This window comes from Monocercomonoides exilis (assembly GCF_001643675.1).
Source record: "Monocercomonoides exilis strain PA203 chromosome Unknown scaffold20-1493094, whole genome shotgun sequence".
NCBI lineage: Eukaryota > Preaxostyla > Oxymonadida > Polymastigidae > Monocercomonoides > Monocercomonoides exilis.
The window spans coordinates 1,472,202-1,489,649 of NW_027150565.1; the positions used below are offsets into that span (position 1 = coordinate 1,472,202).

Here is a 17,448-nt window from a genome sequence, read left to right on the forward strand (position 1 = left end):
CTTTCTATCAATACGCAAAAAAAAAAAAAAAAAAAAAAAAAAAAAAAAAAAAAACAAGTGCGAATCATAATAAAGTGCATTAAACATTTGGCTGCTCTTATTTTTCATCACTCCATTGTTTATTTAGATCCAATTCATAACAATATGGAAGCAAAATGTTAATGGGTCATAATTTTTGATATCATATGGGTGATTATTTTAGAAAGCATATTATTTGTTTCAAAATATTCGATTCGAAAATAACCCTTGAATATCAACAAAAGAACACCAATAAATGAAAAAACTCATTGAAGAAATCGTCATTTTTATTTGAGCAAAAACATTTATTTGGGTGATTTTTTTTGATATCATAAAAAAAGATCAAAAATCGAAAAAATAAAATATATTGTGGTATTTTTTGATCAAGAAGTTAAAAATGATTTTTTGCAAGTATTTAACTTTAATTTCTGTAATATATATTTGTTTTATTTATAAGACCAAAAAAACATACCTATTTAACATTTTTTACGAAAAACGATTTTTGATCAAGTTTAATAAAAATTAACAAAAAATAAATAAGTTAAACCAACAAAACTCATCAAAAAGACAAAAAAATATTCTTAACCTGTTAAACAAAGCTAATAAAAGGAAAAAATATTTAAAGAACTTAAAAAAATGCAACAAATTTGTGAATTTTTATTTTTCTGTGGAAAAAGAAATGTGCTTTTCATCAATCTAGCTGAAATCTCTTCAAAAAATTTCTATATCTGCTGATCTGCTCAACAGATTCTGCAAACGAAGATTGTATTATTCAGGAAACTACAGTTAATAAAAATAATTGACTCTGTCCTTCACTTCTCTTTTTATTCTTTATTTAAAAATACAGGTTTTATTTTTTTCTCGATTCACTACATGGTTTCCTATCATTTCAACTCGACATTTTAAAATTCTCCCTTCGTTAACTTCGTGCTTTTCCTAAGTTCCTGCTCTTGTTGCTTTGTGAAGAAATCAACATTGAATTCGCCTGAGCCATCATTCGTTTTTTGTTTATGCCATTTCTTTCCCTTTTTCATCATCATCTTCCTCTTTCTCTTGATCATCCTTTTCTTTCGTTTTTGCTTCCTCCTCATTTCACTCTCTCTCCATCATCGCTCTCATCTCTCCCTATGGCAACGATATCTTTCACTAAACAAGCTACTCGCTTTGATGATCAAAATTGATGGCCTTCCGCTCTTCTTCCAAACCTTCTATCTTCTCTTTCTCTTCCTTCGGCTCTCAGCATCAGCAGCAATTAAACACTGGCATGCTTAGTTCTTCCCTCCCTTGTGGAGTTTGACACGTTCTGAATACTTTTCCCTTTCCCTTCTGATCCCACTGCTCTCTCCCATGCTCGCTCTCAGAGTCGTTTAGCAGCGCTTCATCGAAGCTTCCTGGATCGTTCATAATATGTATTTAATTGGCTAGTCTGTGGCGTTATCAATCAGCAAAAATTCAGATTGTGGAATAAGTTGCAGCTTGGGAAAAGAAGAAGAGGAAGGGAATGAAGGAGAAGGAGCAAATGGTTGAGGAATTGATTATTCCCTCTTTCAAATACGATTCTGAAAAAAGAAAGTTATACTGAAGATTGAGGAGAGCGTTTGGTAGCACAGAAATAACTGCTCTGCTGTGCTCGCTGGAATATGTTGTGACGTGGCTGTTTTGCGCTGCATTCTACTGAGGTGGAGAAGCTGTGTGCGTTCTTCAGGCAGTGGGTGGAGCATGTAATGGTGGGACCGGTATGGCAATTGAATTGGTACTGAGGCAATCGATGGAATATGCAGCAAAGGTGAGCACAGGAAAGAACGCAGTCGATACAAAGTGGGCGAATGACCTTGTGTGCGAGGAGAAGACGGACATGAACACCAATCTTCTTCTTCTTTTTTCATCTCTTTCGTTACACTCTCCTTTTCTTCATCCTCATCATCATCATCCTCCTCCGTATTTTCTCCTGTTCTTCTTTTTCCCAACAGGTGCATACAGATTAAGCAAAGCACAAGCAGTCATTATTTTCGCTATGTCAGTCGTTGTTGGTGAAGCCGGTAATCCTGCAAGATTCGACCCAACACCTCAGCTCAGCAAACAACGCAGCAGCTCTTCCATCGTAACTGTTGGTTCATTGTTCGCTTCATTATCCTTCTCGTTTCTCTTCTCCTTCTTCTTCTTCATCCAGCCCTCTTCCTTCAGCAAGCGCCTCTATGATTTCCGACGCTGTTGTTCCGCACAATTGCCTGTGGCGAGAACATCAGCTCGACAAGCTCGTTAAACAGCGCCTTGTCGAGTGAATTGGCAAACAGCTTGAACGACTTGGTGGTCAGCGAGAGAAGAATAGAAGAGGCCTTGTCGATGTATTCAGTGCATGGTGAGTACAGCAAGCGGAGGATGAGCTGGAGAATGCCTTTGCGCAGGAACACAGAGTGGAACACAGCACCGTTGGTGATGAACTTGTTGGTTACACGAAGAGAAGAAGAGACAAGGGGGTACCAGTGGAAACTGGATGTGAATATATTTGTGTATTTGTGAATAATGAAACGAACGAGCGAAAAAGTGGGTGTAAAAAGGAAGAAAGAAAAAGAATTCGAAAAGAAAGAAAGAAAATTTTGTGAAATGAAATTTCAATTTATAGTTTCTGGCAAACCTCATGAAACTGATCAATTGCTTTGCAACAGCGTCATTCAGCCAATAACCTTTATTCACTTAGCAAGACAATTGAAAAATCATAGATATTATTCCACAATCATAACTATTCATCATTTGAGAGTGAACAAAAAATTGTGATTAAGATAAATATATGAAAAGCAAAGTCCAGATTAACAAATATAAATGAATCAATTAATCAAATATATTTTATTTTATAGAAAAATTCAAAATTTCCATACAATTCTGGTTCGCTATGTGGGTCATTGCGTTTAGTCCCCTCAGCCTGTGGATGTCGTCGAAGCCGCAGACCATTAACTGTTCAATAGAAAACGCACAGCGCAGCGAAGGTGGAACATCCATCGACAGAAAAGCGCTGCAAACGACACTGGCACATAGATTAATCACATTCTATTGCTTCACTTTGAACGAACGCCCTAAGCTGTGCTTGATGGATGGCAGGTTGGCTGGGAAAAGAGAAAAGGAAGAAGAAGAAGAAGAAGAAGAAGGTAGTGGTGATGATGGTGATGAAATGGGAAAAGAAGAAGAAGTGAATGAAGATGATTTGTTAGTAGATGCAAACGTTGAGAAAGTGATCGCGTTTCGATAAGTTGCTGCTGAATACTTCTTGGATTTTTGATTTCTAGCTGAAAAGCTGAGAAAAGCGTGGTTTCAATCGACACGGGCTTATTCTTCCTCTGATCCCATTCTATTTTTTCTTTTGAGCCCCTTTCTTTATGAGTCTTTATAATATCTCTGCCAAATCCATCTTCTTTCCCTTCTCCTCTTTCTCCTCCTTCTCCCCACCCACCAAAATCCCCTAGCCAGCCACATACGCTCCATAGTTCAGAAAGATGCTCTGTGGCTCAAACACATCCCTCGTCGCTGACACGCTGCTGCTTGCAAACACACCTGCATTACCCAATCTGCTCTTCCCGAGAATCGCACGAGGGATCGGCACAGTCACAAGCGGAGGCAGCGAGAAGGATGAAATAGAAGAAGAAAGAGAGGAAGAAGACATGTTTGATAAAGAGGCAGCGCTTGTGCAAGATTTGTAGAGGGAATTCTGTGTGAGAGAAGAGGGGTCTGTGGAAGGAGATGAAGGCTTGAAGAGATACAGCGGAGTTCCAACAAGACAGAAGAGGCAGACAATTGTGTGTGGCAAGCGGAAAAAAAAGGAGCAGCAAATTTCTCAGAGGCTGTGACGTTTTGAGTGAACAGTGGGAAGATGAGAGTGTGCTGCCGAACGAGTAAAATGTCTGCTGATGTTCATCCATCATCGCTTCCTTCTTCTCTTCCCCAATCCCTCCTCTTCCTTTCTGTTGCGATCTGCGCAAGTCTTGTTTCGAAAGCGTCAATTTGCGATGTGCAAAACTCGTCTTTCTTATTTGTCTTCATCTTTGCTTCGGTTCTTCACGTGATTCCCTTTCCTCTGCTCTTCGCTCAACTTGCTTTTGAATATCTCTTTTTTTGTCTCTTCCATTTGAACATGCAGTGCTTTCTCTTCGCTTCTTGGAGGTGTCATAAAGCGAGCTGATGAACGCAATGTGCCTTGAAGCTCCTTCCCTCTTCCACCGCCATTTCTCATTCGATGCCCATTTGCTTCATTCACCCTGTTCAGCACAGCCGGAGCGCGGAAGCCGTACGAAGTGCTGAAGCAGAGCGGAATGCGCCTCTGGGGAAGAGGAAAACAGTTCAAATGCACATTCAGCGAAGCTGCAGAATGCATTGATAGCGATGATGTTGTTGAAGATAGCCTAACCAAATGAGATAATTTTTGTATGGATTATTCAGTTATTGATTGAAAATCTTGCTCACATTCGAATGTTGCGGATCTGATCCAATGTTAAGAGAGAGGACACGTCAAAGAAGAAGAAGAATGTGATGAAGAAGTGGGAAAAGAAGAAGAAGAGGAAGAGGACAAAGAGGAAGAGAATAAAGCATTCTCAAGAGACAGTTCAGGAAATGCATCAGAAAGAAAGGATGGTTGTGCTTCTCTTTTCAAATCGCGTTGCGTTCTTGCATGCCTTCTCTCTCTGCCTGCACAGCTGTCTGAATGCATTCCATTCCTCTTGCAAAAACTGCCTTTGCTGGTGTCTGCACAACTGTCTGTCTCTTTGAAAATATATTTTGGCTGTCCTGCTCCTTTCTGATCTTTCTCCTAATCGCAGCAACGGTTGGCCAGATGACAACAGGATGCAAATGTTTTTAATTGCTCCATTAACTTTTTCTTCCACTGCTCAATGACGTGAAAACTGCTGTATCATCAGAAGAATGAGAAGAATAACAAGTCAACGAAGAAGAAGATGAAATATCCGATTAATTGTGATGTGCACAATAAAAATGTGTTGTATCAGAGGAAATGGAAGATAACATTAATAATTCCTCTTCGCTTTCACCTTCTCTCTCCTTCCTCTTTCTCTCCCCCTTCTTCATCTTATCTCCATCTTGATTTCCATCACTTCCCTTCTCTCTGTACGCACGCCTACTCCAAAACCCCTCTTCCATCAGCGCTTCTGTCTCTTCGCTCTGTACAACCCACTCCTCACACAGCTACCTGCTTTCCACATGATACTTCGGTGAGGCCTCTGCTTCCACTTCGTTCAAAAATTTCATTCAAACAGACAATACAATACGATTACATTTGTACTCCGCTCCTCCTCTTCTGCAATTGCTCCATTTCCAGTGCTCTTCCGTTCTTTGATGTTACAACATCTCTTCTTCTCGTTCTTCTTTGGAATCTTCATTTCAATCAGTCATTCTATTGCCTCATTTTCATCTCTCTTCCATCTTCTTTATCATCATCTCCACAATATGCTCTTTTCAGTAGTGGAAGCGCAATCGACAGAATTCCCCTGAACTTCATCAGCATCTCATAGAGCGAGTTGACACACGTCACCGCCACGAAATACGCTGCCAGCGCTAACAAAACACATGGCAGCACAACATTCGGTAACTACATCACATTCACAAAAAAATAGAGCAGACAATATTATGTACTTCACAGCCTCCAGATGCTCTGCTGCCACATGCGCTCAAAAGATCGTGGTGCAATGTAATTGACCAGATGCTGCAGGGTGCAGCGCCTCTCCACACACGCGCCCCATCAGCACCACTGCAACAAACGAAGATATCATTATTCCTGCTGGCGCATTCAGTTGCATCGACAGCGGCTGGAACACATGCTTCACAACCAGACACGAGTACACACTCCGCGGCTCAGTCCCGCATGCCTGCAGCCCAACATCAGTCGGTATATCTTCCTGTGGTAGTGCCTTTAGCTGTGCTGTGTCGTCTGTCCCAATGACTATCCCTGTAGAAAACACAAACGAAGAAGTCGAAGAAGAGGCAGAAGTGTGCGCAAATGTTTCTATTCGTCGGGCTTCGATAATGACTAAAAAAAAGAAGATGCATAATTTCACAATAAAATCAAAAGAAAATACTAAAAAAATTATTGAAAATATATTAATTCATGCCTTTGAATTCTTCAGATCCGACGTTTTGAATTGAAACAAATTAATCATCATCGATTCAATTTTCTTTCTTCGCTTCCTCTTTCTATTCGGTTGAGTCACAATCATTAAATCCCAAGACAACCTCCCTGATCAACTTCCTTCCTTCATTCTCCCCCCCCCCCCCCTCCTCCTCCTCCTCTCTCTCTCTCTCATTCACACTTCTCACTCTTCCCAATGAGCTGCAACAAATATCTGCTTGTGAATACATTCACAAAATGAAAAGAAAGCAGCTGCTTCGAGGCAAGCTGTCACAATACAAAGTGGAAGAACATGCAATCAATGAGGGGAAAAATGTGAGAAGGAAGAGAGAAGGAAGGATGAATGAGGAGCGATGACAGAAGAGAAACATGCTGAACGTGCTCTGATTCCATGCAGCAGCCTCAAATGTAAAGAATGGAGGCATCTCATTCGCCAGGCAGTGCAGCTCGAAACTGCAATTGAAGAGATGGGCAAACAACAGAGAAGATGCAGATATCCGGAAAGAAGAAGAGGAGGAGGAATTGCAGCAGAAGATGTGCTTGATAGCCATATGTGTGCTACACAAACAGAAACACCAAATTGTCAATGCAAAGTTTGCTGTTTGCAACAATTACAAGTTCTTTCAGCAGTAAAATCCAGTTGCAGTTGGGCAGAATGTTGTTCGACTGCCAACAAATATTTGATAATTGGATGTCTCGTCGTTGGCTGTTCTACACTCTTTTGAAGCAAAAGCGGAATCAGAAATAGAATTTCGCAGCCTTCCACGTCTGCCTGGCACAGTCCGAGAAACAGGAAAACCTTATTAATATAATTGACATCTTGAAATTCTCCTTTTTCCAATGAATTGTTGCCTTTTTGTAATAAATATCCTTCCCTTGATATTGCAAGCCACTTTTTTTTTTGCCAAAAAACTGCTCCCACTGCCTTATATTCCAAATTCTATAAAACTTTGTGCAGATTTTGTCCTTCACAGAATTCTATCCTTATATCGACATTCAATAAAACATCATTTGAATTTGTTTTAATCTCATGCACCAAATAAAAATCAGGAATCTTACATAACTTCATTTGTTCCCCAATGGCTATATAATAATATGTTCTATTCTCATCGCAATGCTCTCCAACGTGAAGATTTGCTATTTGACAGACAAGAAAAGTTCCTTTTCTTTGAAAAGGAAGCAAACAGAGCAGTTTTCCAATATAATGAAAAAATTGTAATATTACAATAAAAACTAAATTATAAAAAGTATTAGCAAACTGGTAAAAAGTTGGAAAAGTTAGTGGTTTTAAAAAAATGAAAGAAACAAAACTCCAGCTTTAATCAGAACCATATCTTTTTGAATTTTTGAATATTTATTAAAAAAAAACAAGTATCAGAAAAATTTTGATTTTTGTTTAATAGTTATGTATGTGATAAGAGTTAGAAAAATGTTTTTCTGAATTTTAAAAACTTGTATTCATGGAAAAACTTCTGTTTTCCGCTTCAAACAATGAAGATGACAGAAGGATCAGAATCTCGATGCCACTTTTTTTGTTCAAAATGGTTTATTTCATCGATTTAACTTCATATATTACTAAAAACTGCTTTTTGAAATCTGCAATTTTCGCCCTTTAGCGCGTAATTTTTTGATCTTTTTGCCCTCGAAAAATTAAAATATAGGGTCGGATCCTTTTTTTCATTCAAAAATGTTGATGTGTATGAGTCATATTTTTCATTTTTCATGCATTTCTGAATGATTAGATGAGTGATCGTTACAAAAATGTGTTTATTTTATGTTATTGAGTTTTTCTGAAAATCGTAGAAAAATGAGTGAAATGAAAAAAATACGTCAAAAAATAACAATCATCCACCAATCAAAATGACATAAAAAACAAAAAGTACTTCATGATATTAATCATTTAAAAATTGAAAACAGTTAGAAATTTTCTAATCAAATTCAATAACTTTCAAAAAAACACAATTCTGTCACATAATCATAAAACAATCACCAAATATCAACTAAATATCAACAATTTTGAACAATGAAAAATATAAGAAGAAATAGCACTATTTCAACAAATTCATGGTATCAAAGACAATTCCAAACAAAAAGAATACTTATATAAAAAGTTCAAAAACTAACTTGTCTATTTTCCCTCTGTTTTCCATCCACTCACCCCTTTCTGATATTTCTCTCTCTTTGACTCAAAAAGATCAAATCCAACAAAGAAAAAAGACAGACACAATGATAAAACAACATTTCACACTCTCAACAACTCTCCCTTCCAAAAATCTCACTCAAAGATCAATGAATTCCTTCACAACTCTATCTATTAATGAATCTCGATATATACATGTATAAGCGGGACAATAACCAAGAAATAAATAGGGACATATCAGGGACAATAACCAAAAGAAAACAATCGGATTCTAACTGTTGTGCACCTGGGAGGCTGTTCGTCGTATCCAGGTCCGGATATTGCAGCCCGAAGGCTGCAATATCTAATACGAACAGTCACGTCCAGCACCCTTCCGATAAAGTGCCAGCTAAGCATGCACAACAACTAGTTTCTTAATAGGGGACACCAAAAGAACAATTTTGAGATTCATTAAAAGAAGAAGAGTCAAGAAGAAGCTCAAATCTCCTTGAAAGAAGATCTTGAGAAGATTGAGAAAGAAGAGAAGAGTTAGATGATGTGATATCAGAGTGAAATGACTTTCTTGATCTTTGAACTTTTTCTTTCATCGTTGAAGATTCGAGGGCAACCAGAGAGCGTTGAGGAAGATATCCAACAGCTGAAGCAGAGACAAATGAGCCTTTGCGCTCAAAATACAAGTAGTCCTTCATGTGAGGGACTGACAGAGATGGCCATGAAATTTGCTGAGATGGTACATATTCTTCAAAGTACCTCTCATGCTCAAAGTTATTGACAGATGTTGAAGATGGTGAAGAGTTCGATGATGATGTTGAGAAAATGTTTGATTGTGAAGTTGAAGAAGCTGATGTCGAAGTGTTCATATTGTTTTCGAAGAAGTTGATCAAATCATGAAGTGTGGTGATGTGTTCAGTCGAAAGATTGTTGTCGATTGCATTCACTAACGCACCAAATTCACTATCACAGATATTTTTTCCATGATGCTCAGCGAAGAAGTTGAGTTGAGTGTTTTTCTTTTAAGAAGTTTTGATTGTTTTGAAAGGATGAAGTGAAGAAGGAAGCGATTACGGTTGTGTGGACCTGAATCGCAGAAGAACTTAAAAGTGTGAGTGTCTGCGAAGAAGTGTCTTTTGATCACAGATTCCAGACACTCAATAACAAATCTGTGATCATTTGAGAGACAGTCGGAGAAGAAGTCGAATGTTCGTTTTATTTGTTGATTATTAATTTTTTGAAGAGAGATGATTGTGAATTGAGAAACTTGTTGATAATTGAAGAATTCCTGTTGAAGTTGATTTTTTCTGATAGGGAGTTTCCACTTCTCTTTGAAGTCGAAGACGAAGACTGCTTCTCCCTCTTTCAGATTATCAACAGTTGATTGATAATGTTTTCGTTGCATTTCTGCAACAAGACGATGTTGTCGAAGAAGTTTGAGTGTATGAAATTCGGCAGAAGAAAGTCCATTTTTATTTTGTGAAGACTTCAGTTTGTTTTCGAGATAGTTGAGTTTCTCGCACATTCCACAAAGATCTGTACGTCTTTTCGCTTTGGAAAAGTTGGTAGTGAGTTTGTAGAAATGTGACAGAGAAACTTTGATGTTTGTTTCTTCTGTGAACTCACTCCATAATTTTGTCTTGGGCTTGAAGATTAATCTTTTCTCATTGGGAGAAAAGATGCCCATTTTCTTTCTTTTTTCTTTCAAAGCTTCCAATCCATAAGAAGATGGAATTGATGATGGTAGTTGTGGAATGGAAGTTGTTGGATGAAGTGGAGTGATGAATGAGGATGAGGATGATGATGATGATGATGATGATGAAATGTTATTTAAAGTGTTTAAATTTGATGTTTCTGAAGAAGAAGAAGAACCACCAAATTGAATAGTAGATAGTGTTGGTTTTGTTTTTTCTTTTGTGTAAAATGAAAGGGAAGGAGTGAAACCTTGTGAGTGAAGATTATTCCATGAAGAACTCCATTTGTCACTATCGAATTCAGAAACACTTTCATCATTGCAAATACTCCAAAAACTATTGATTCCACTTTTTCTTTTCACAATTGCGATGTAATGTCCGTTTTGTTGATCCAGACGTTTGAATAGTATTTGTCCAGAAAATGATATATGATGGTTTCTTGATTATCTTTTTGAAGATGTTGAATATCTTTAGAAGAAAACCCTTTGCAAAACGTGCGTTGATTGACTCTGTCTGTTTCCATTAGTAATGTTCTCGAAGGTGCTGAACTAGCAGAATCAGTACATTCATGACAGAGGGCTAGCACCTCTGGAAATGCAGCCATTTCCTCCCATCTCGCAGCACAGCATTTTTCCTTGCATGCATCACAATAGACACTATTCTTTCCTTCCAAAACTTCAGTTGCAAAGAGAGAAGATAATCCATGTTGCGTTGATGAAGAATTGATAACAATATTGCTACAAAATTCATTGAAATGTGATGTGATTTGTTGGCATTTTTGGCATTTGAAATGAGTGATTAAAACAGGATTGAAGGTGTCCTTATTTATCAACTCATCTTTTTGAAGAAGTTGGTGAAGATTGTCAAATGCCCTCAGCCGCGTTTTTGCTGCTGTCTGCTTCCATAGTTGCAGAAATTTTCCCATTTGTCAATAAGAGATGGGACCCATGAACGCACTGCCGTTCCATCTTTAGCCAATTGATGACAAACACTTACAACACGCGAAGATGTGTTCTTCAAAAATGTTTGTTTTTGAATAAAGATGGTTTTTGAATAGTTATTGAAGAGAAACATTGAAGAAGAGAAGCCAAATAGCATGTGTTGCCTAAGTTAGGCAATCCTTTTGCTATTTGTGATGATTTATTTGAAGAATTTAATGAATTTGAGAAAGATTGAGAATGAGAATGATTTTTATTGAATTTTCTTTTGCATTCTTTTTTGAAATATTTTTGAAGAATTATTTTGAATAGATATTTCATTATTTGAAGATTGAATGCTTTGTTGTTGAAGTATTGAAGTGTCATTCTCTTTTGAAAATGAAGAAAAGAGATTTTGAAATGCTTGAGGTGGAATTAATGTGGGTGAAGTGGCATAATCTACTAATTGCTCACTTACAAACACATTATCATTTTGAAATGATGAAGTATTTATTTTTCTTTCAATTTTTTGTAATTGAAATTTGTGAAGAAGAAGTTTTTGATTTGAATATTTTGTGAATTGGTATTGGAGATGGAGAAGAATGACGCTTGTGATATGAATTTTTATTTTGGTTTTTGTTGACCCCTTTCTCTCCTTATTGGAGTGTTGATTGGAGCATCAACAGCTTGAGAAGAAGAAGAATTTGAAGAAGGAGAATTTTTTTCTGAAATGGTTTTTGAATTTTTATTGAGTTGAGATGATGTTGAAGAAGAAGAAGATTGTTTTTTATTTGTAGAAGAATTTTCTGTAATAATTTCTTCATCCCAAGCTGCTTCGTCAATAAATCTGGCGTAATCTGGCTCAGCTCGCTGCTTTTTCTTTGCTGACTGAAGCGAAGTTGAGGCTTCAGTTGAATGAGCCAACATCCAGTTATTGCCCTTTTCCCATTCCTGTTCATTTAAGCCTATAATAAACAGAGAAAATTATTCAAAAAAATTAAAATAAATACAAACCACTTTTGCAAGACGGAAGGTGAGGTTTTGTGGCGGAATGATAAAACCTTGATTCTTCTTCAGCGTTTGCTTCGCGTAAATAAATTTTCCCTCTGTGACATCATATCCATAGTCCTGTAAATCGGATAATGATGTGTTGCGGGAAAGCGCTTGTAGCATTGTTGTCTGAGTGTGCAACGGAGCGTTGTTGTACACCACAGACAGGTCTTCCAGCAACTTTATGTGATATTCTGTTTCAAAAAAATAAATAATTAACAAATCAAAAGAAAAAAATAACAGAGAGTAATAATATTATTTATAACACACAATACAAAAAAATAAAAACCAAACCATTCAAAGACTTCAGTAAATCATCAATTACTGAAGATGATTGCCTGTAGGTGTAAAACAAATAGGCAAGCAACGAATCCACGTCATTTCCGCCGATTCTCTTTATTTCTTGCCATAGAACATTGCAACGAGAATTTAATGTCGATTCGCGTTTTGAAATGGACATTTTTCTCTAATAAATATTTTCTTATGGAAAATCACAATTATTCTAAAATAATTTTTTTTTATTTAAAAAAATATGTATTGTTATTTTTTCATTATTTGACTATTTCCAAAATTGTTAAAAAATTTTTTTAACGTGATTTGAATTATAGAAAAAAATTTTAAAAATTTCTTATCAGAAAAAAATTGGAAAAATTAAAGAATTCTTAAATTGAAGGTTTATTGAAAAATTCATCACATAAATGAACTTGTCTTATGAAAAATATCATTCTCATATATAAAGTTCTTAAAAATATATATAATATTGTTCTTCAATGAAAAAGAATCAGATCCATAATTCAAAATTCGAAGGAGTCAAAAAGATCAAAAAAAGTGCTAAAGGGGAAAGTGCAAGGAGCAGAAAACAGTTTTTTCCAATAAATAAAGTACATATGTCGTTATTTATCATTTCCGGCATAAATCAGACACATGATAATATTGTCATTTTGTGATCGTCATTGTTTTTAATTTTCAAACAGAAAAATTGAATTTATTTTTTTCTCGATGAATGAAAGGATTTTGGATTTTTTCCAAAGCCAGAGAGTTTATAATTTTTTTATTATAAATGTGAATTAAATATTTCAAATTGAAATTTTTAGTGAAAATCTGATGAAACCCAATAAAAGGAAATTCATAATGTCAAGTGGGAGGTTGTCTGGTTCTCGATTTTCCCGTGCGCACACAAGCATGAGAAAGCAAAGCATAATGAACGATGTGGATATGCTATCGAACTTTTCAGAAATATGTCAGTTGATCATGCAAATAAAGTCCCCTTCGAATTTTTTTATCAAATCGATCCCCGGAAACTCGCTAATGAATAATCTGATGAAAAATTATGGATGTTTGCTTTTTGTTTTTCCTTTATTTTCTTTGTTTTTTGTAATTAATAATTTTTTATTTTAATATTTATTATGTTTTTATTTTTTTATTATTTGTTTATAAAAAAGCACCATTACATAAGTTTGTCCAAAAATTGAAGCTCCCGTTCAATGAATCGAACCCGTATATCCAAGAAAAAATGCTGCTGTGTCTGACTGAGTGGTTTTCTCAGCAAGAACTGATACAAGATTTCAATTACAAGATCAACTGTTTGGGTGAATGTTTGAAGGATAAAAAGGAAGAGAATTCAATTCAATCAATTTTTCGGAAGCAATCTTCTTCATCAAGTTACAGTGTAATATCTTCAGACGAAGATGAAGCGGTTGATCAAATGTCTGAAGAAGAAGAAAGCGACGATGAAGAAACGGAGAGCGATGAATGTTTAAAAATGAGCAAAGATAAAAAATGTTCAGATATTAAAAGAGGAGGAATGAAAATGGAAATAGAGGTTTGGTTTTTTATTTTTTTTTCAAAAATTGCCTGATTCAATTTGACAGGCAAATCAATAATTATTTGTTTATTTTTTTGTTTGTTGCTTTGAAGCAACAGTCTTCAATGGAAGCATTAGGAAATCCTTATTCTGTTCTTTCGACAGTTCCACAAATGAGTAGCTTTTTTCAATTTCCTCCTTCGTTTCTATTTCCAGCTCATCCTTTACCAAAAGAATCACGTTCATATGTTCAGGTGTTGGTGAATTGTGGGAGGGAGTTGATAAATTTTGGATCATCATGTGCTTTAGCTTCTATTTGTCAATGTCTGGCATCGTTTGGAGTGCAATGTGATATCAAAAAAAGACGTGGAGGAGTGTATATTTTCCGAAGACTTTTCAGTGCAATCAGAGGGAGAACTGTGACAAGCAAAGTGTGGGGAACTCCAGCATTTATGAATTTTGTGCAAAAACATGGTGGGAGCAAATCTGATCCATTAGGGATCACAACAGCATATGAAGCAATTCTGAACGATGCATTTTTGGAGGGGTGCAATATCAAGAAAGACTTCACAGTGAAGCAATCTTCATTCAAACTGTGTGCGAAGTGTTCTCATGTTCGTGTTCATAACCAAAATCCTTCGTTTTATTTCACCATCATGCATCCATCGATTGTGAAGGGGTTGAATTTGTCATTGTCTGTAACCGATCAGTTATCAACTGAGGAACCGTGTATTGATGCTTATTGTGGGTGCAAGACTTCATTTTTGTATTGGACACAAATTGACAGGTTCCCAAAAATCCTTGCAATTTATCATAGCTCAAAGGAAAACTCCCTGTTATGCAACCGCCCAAAACTATCACATTTCATGGAAGTGGATCCACCCGAAATCGATGGTGGTGACGTCACATGCAACAAATCAACTGAAACATGAGTTTTCTTTCTTTCCGAGGATTGATTACAATTTCATTGGATATGTCCTTCATTCGATGAAACCTATGCCTATTGGTCATTTTATAGCAGTTGTTGTTGATGGAAGAGATGAATCGACTGGGGAGCTTAGTCTACTGGAGTGCAATGATGGAGTTATATCTCAGGTGAATTCCCATTTCAATGAAGCATATTGGAAAGCAATGGCAAATGAAGGATGGAATGGTGCAATTTGTTTTTATAGAATAAACCAAATGATTGAATGATTTTGTTCTTTGTCTATTTTTGCTTTAATTTTTACTTTTTTTCCTTGCGATTTTTACTTTCGAATTTTTCTTTTTCAATTTTCTCACTTCCTCTCTTGATGTTTTCAGTTTGATTTTTAACAGTTTTCTCAAGAAATCATTTATAATGAATGAAATATTTTTTATTTGAATAATGAATTTCTTCTGAAATGACAAATCCTTCAAAATTACAAAAACATATCATAATTTAAAATAAAAATAAAAAATGAAAAATATGAAAACATCAATAACATTAACATTGCTGTTAAAAAACAAATAAAATTTATTTTCAGAAAATTTATATGATACCTGTCCTTATACGATTTTTAAATCACAAATTTTAAAAATTCGACTATACTCAACATTGTCAATTTTGAATGAAAAAAGGATCCGACCCTATATTTTAATTTTTCGAGGGCAAAAAGATCAAAAAATTACGCGCTAAAGGGCGAAAATGCAGATTTCAAAAAGCAGTTTTTAGTAATATATGAAGTTAAATCGATGAAATAAACCATTTTGAACAAAAAAAGTGGCATCGAGATTCTGATCCTTCTGTCATCTTCATTGTTTGAAGCGGAAAACAGAAGTTTTTTCCATGAATACAAGTTTTTAAAATTCAGAAAAACATTTTTCTAACTCTTATCACATACATAACTATTAAACAAAAAATCAAAATTTTTCTGATATTTGTTTTTTTTTAATAAATATTCAAAAATTCAAAAAGATATGGTTCTGATTAAAGCTGGAGTTTTGTTTCTTTCATTTTTAAAACCACTAACTTTTCCAACTTTTTACCAGTTTGCTAATACTTTCTTTTTTTAATGTTTGTAGTAATGCTATTATTTCTCAAATATATTTTTTATTTACCACTTTTTTAAAAATATGTCATAATATATTCAAAATCTTTATATTTTATGTTTATTTGTCAGTAATATCTGATTCTTAAACTGTTGGCCTGTATTTATCTTGCGTTGCGGCTTTTATGAGAAATGGTTTTTATAAAAAATGGAGAATTTTATCAGATTCTGCTTTCAACCGAACATGTTTTCTGGCGCTGATTGAGTTCACTCTGCTGCTCGTGCGCCAACAAGAAGAATGAAATATCATGCATTCATTCATCTTCTTGGCGAGTTGCAATAATTATTGAAGCAGTGGCATTTTTTTATTTATGAAATGCTTTTACAGCGCATTGTTGCTAATTCAATGAGACGGGGAATTCAATTGTTTGTCGACTGGAGACAGCAGCGGAAGAGCAAGAAATGTAAAAGAATGCTCATGTTTTATGCAGGACAAGGGAGATTTGTTTTGCAGAAACAGAACTGCAGAGAAAGGAAACCGAACGAGAACAAAAGATGGAGGTAAGATAAAGGAATGAGAAGCAAGAGAGGTAGAATGGAAAATTAGAAAGGTTATTTTGTTCAATCTATTTAATTCAATCTTCTTTTTTTTTTAAATTTTGAACTTAATAATTATAATTTCAAGATCCTTGCATGATTTTTTATTATTTTTTCTCTGATTCAGATACAGATAACATTAAAACATGGTTTATTTTGGCCAGCGGTGACGCCAATGAATATGCTAGTCTCAGAATTGCGAGCAGAAAAACAGATGGTGCGGCGTTATGCGTCCATTTGGTTGGTGCATGAAGAAGTCTTTGTGAAGCTTGTGAGAACGCCGAAGATGGAGATGGGAGATGAACGTGAAGAGGATGGAGGTGGAGATGAGCAAGAAGATGCTTGCGAGTTAGCAGATGGAAGAGAGAAAGTGGAAGAGAGAGAAGAAAAAGAAGGAGATGAAGACAATGAGAACTGCAAAAAGATGGAGGATGAGAGAGAAGAACGAAATTTTGTTCAGCGGAGATAACATAGAAGGGAAATTGACGTCGCCAATTGAGAGAGAAAGAGAAAGAGGAAATAGAGTTGAGCACGAGGGTTCTTTATAGACAGAGAAAGATGGCATTTCCAAAAGCAAAGTCGATAGAATGATGCATTTGGAGTTATTTGATCAAGGCAGAACATCTCTTGTTATTCCTTCCTGCGAAGAATGGCTGCTGTCAGGAAAATTAGTGGAACACAAAGACTACTTGGGTTTTATTTCGCAATGAAGATAAGCAGAGGTGGGCAATACGAACTCAATGAGAAGGTGCTAAAGAGGAGATGGACTATTTTCTGTGGAGGACGAAGAGAACGAAGAGAGAAGGAAAAGCGAGCTGAGAGTGCTATATGGCAGCTCGTCAGAAGCATCGAAGTCTGCTTCGAAGAAAAGCAGACGTGCTTGTGATACGTCTTCAGTGATTTTATCATCATCATCATCATCTTCTTCTTCTTCTTCTTCAAAGCCTCACTCACACTCTCATTCCTTAAATTCGTCCCATTCAAAATCCAGCTCGTCAACAACAACCTTATCTCCTTCCTCAACAGCTGTTCCAACTGCATCATTATCATCACCTTCTTCTTCAACTTCTTCTATTTCATCTTCTTCATCAGCCTCTCAAA

The 17,448-nt window shown here is 35.9% G+C and overlaps 7 protein-coding genes across 7 annotated transcripts; 4 read left to right on the plus strand and 3 right to left on the minus strand.

Moving 5' to 3' along the window:
• Positions 1 to 2,198: 2,198 nt before the first annotated feature.
• Positions 2,199 to 2,658, minus strand: MONOS_17526 (uncharacterized protein; the record flags this gene model as incomplete). Its single annotated transcript, XM_067870454.1, has 2 exons — positions 2,199 to 2,508; positions 2,654 to 2,658. 2 exons carry the CDS (start codon positions 2,656 to 2,658, stop codon positions 2,199 to 2,201), a joined length of 315 nt encoding a protein of 104 aa, XP_067728291.1.
• A 250-nt stretch (positions 2,659 to 2,908) lies between these two features.
• Positions 2,909 to 3,262, plus strand: MONOS_17527 (uncharacterized protein; the record flags this gene model as incomplete). Its single annotated transcript, XM_067870455.1, has 1 exon — positions 2,909 to 3,262. The coding sequence occupies one exon, from the start codon at positions 2,909 to 2,911 to the stop codon at positions 3,260 to 3,262; it is 354 nt and encodes a 117-aa protein (XP_067728292.1).
• Positions 3,263 to 3,506: 244 nt separating this feature from the next.
• MONOS_17528 (uncharacterized protein) lies at positions 3,507 to 3,710 on the plus strand (the record flags this gene model as incomplete). Its single annotated transcript, XM_067870456.1, has 1 exon — positions 3,507 to 3,710. One exon carries the CDS (start codon positions 3,507 to 3,509, stop codon positions 3,708 to 3,710), a length of 204 nt encoding a protein of 67 aa, XP_067728293.1.
• Positions 3,711 to 4,036: 326 nt separating this feature from the next.
• On the minus strand, positions 4,037 to 4,381 carry MONOS_17529 (uncharacterized protein; the record flags this gene model as incomplete). Its single annotated transcript, XM_067870457.1, has 1 exon — positions 4,037 to 4,381. One exon carries the CDS (start codon positions 4,379 to 4,381, stop codon positions 4,037 to 4,039), a length of 345 nt encoding a protein of 114 aa, XP_067728294.1.
• A 1,032-nt stretch (positions 4,382 to 5,413) lies between these two features.
• MONOS_17530 (uncharacterized protein) lies at positions 5,414 to 6,375 on the minus strand (the record flags this gene model as incomplete). Its single annotated transcript, XM_067870459.1, has 3 exons — positions 5,414 to 5,608; positions 5,751 to 6,046; positions 6,327 to 6,375. 3 exons carry the CDS (start codon positions 6,373 to 6,375, stop codon positions 5,414 to 5,416), a joined length of 540 nt encoding a protein of 179 aa, XP_067728295.1.
• Positions 6,376 to 13,450: 7,075 nt separating this feature from the next.
• Positions 13,451 to 14,673, plus strand: MONOS_17531 (uncharacterized protein; the record flags this gene model as incomplete). The annotated part of the gene is made up of 3 exons (XM_067870460.1): positions 13,451 to 13,520; positions 13,620 to 13,759; positions 13,855 to 14,673. The coding sequence occupies 3 exons, from the start codon at positions 13,451 to 13,453 to the stop codon at positions 14,671 to 14,673; spliced, it is 1,029 nt and encodes a 342-aa protein (XP_067728296.1).
• Positions 14,674 to 16,561: 1,888 nt separating this feature from the next.
• On the plus strand, positions 16,562 to 16,816 carry MONOS_17532 (uncharacterized protein; the record flags this gene model as incomplete). Its single annotated transcript, XM_067870461.1, has 1 exon — positions 16,562 to 16,816. The coding sequence occupies one exon, from the start codon at positions 16,562 to 16,564 to the stop codon at positions 16,814 to 16,816; it is 255 nt and encodes an 84-aa protein (XP_067728297.1).
• Positions 16,817 to 17,448: the final 632 nt, after the last annotated feature.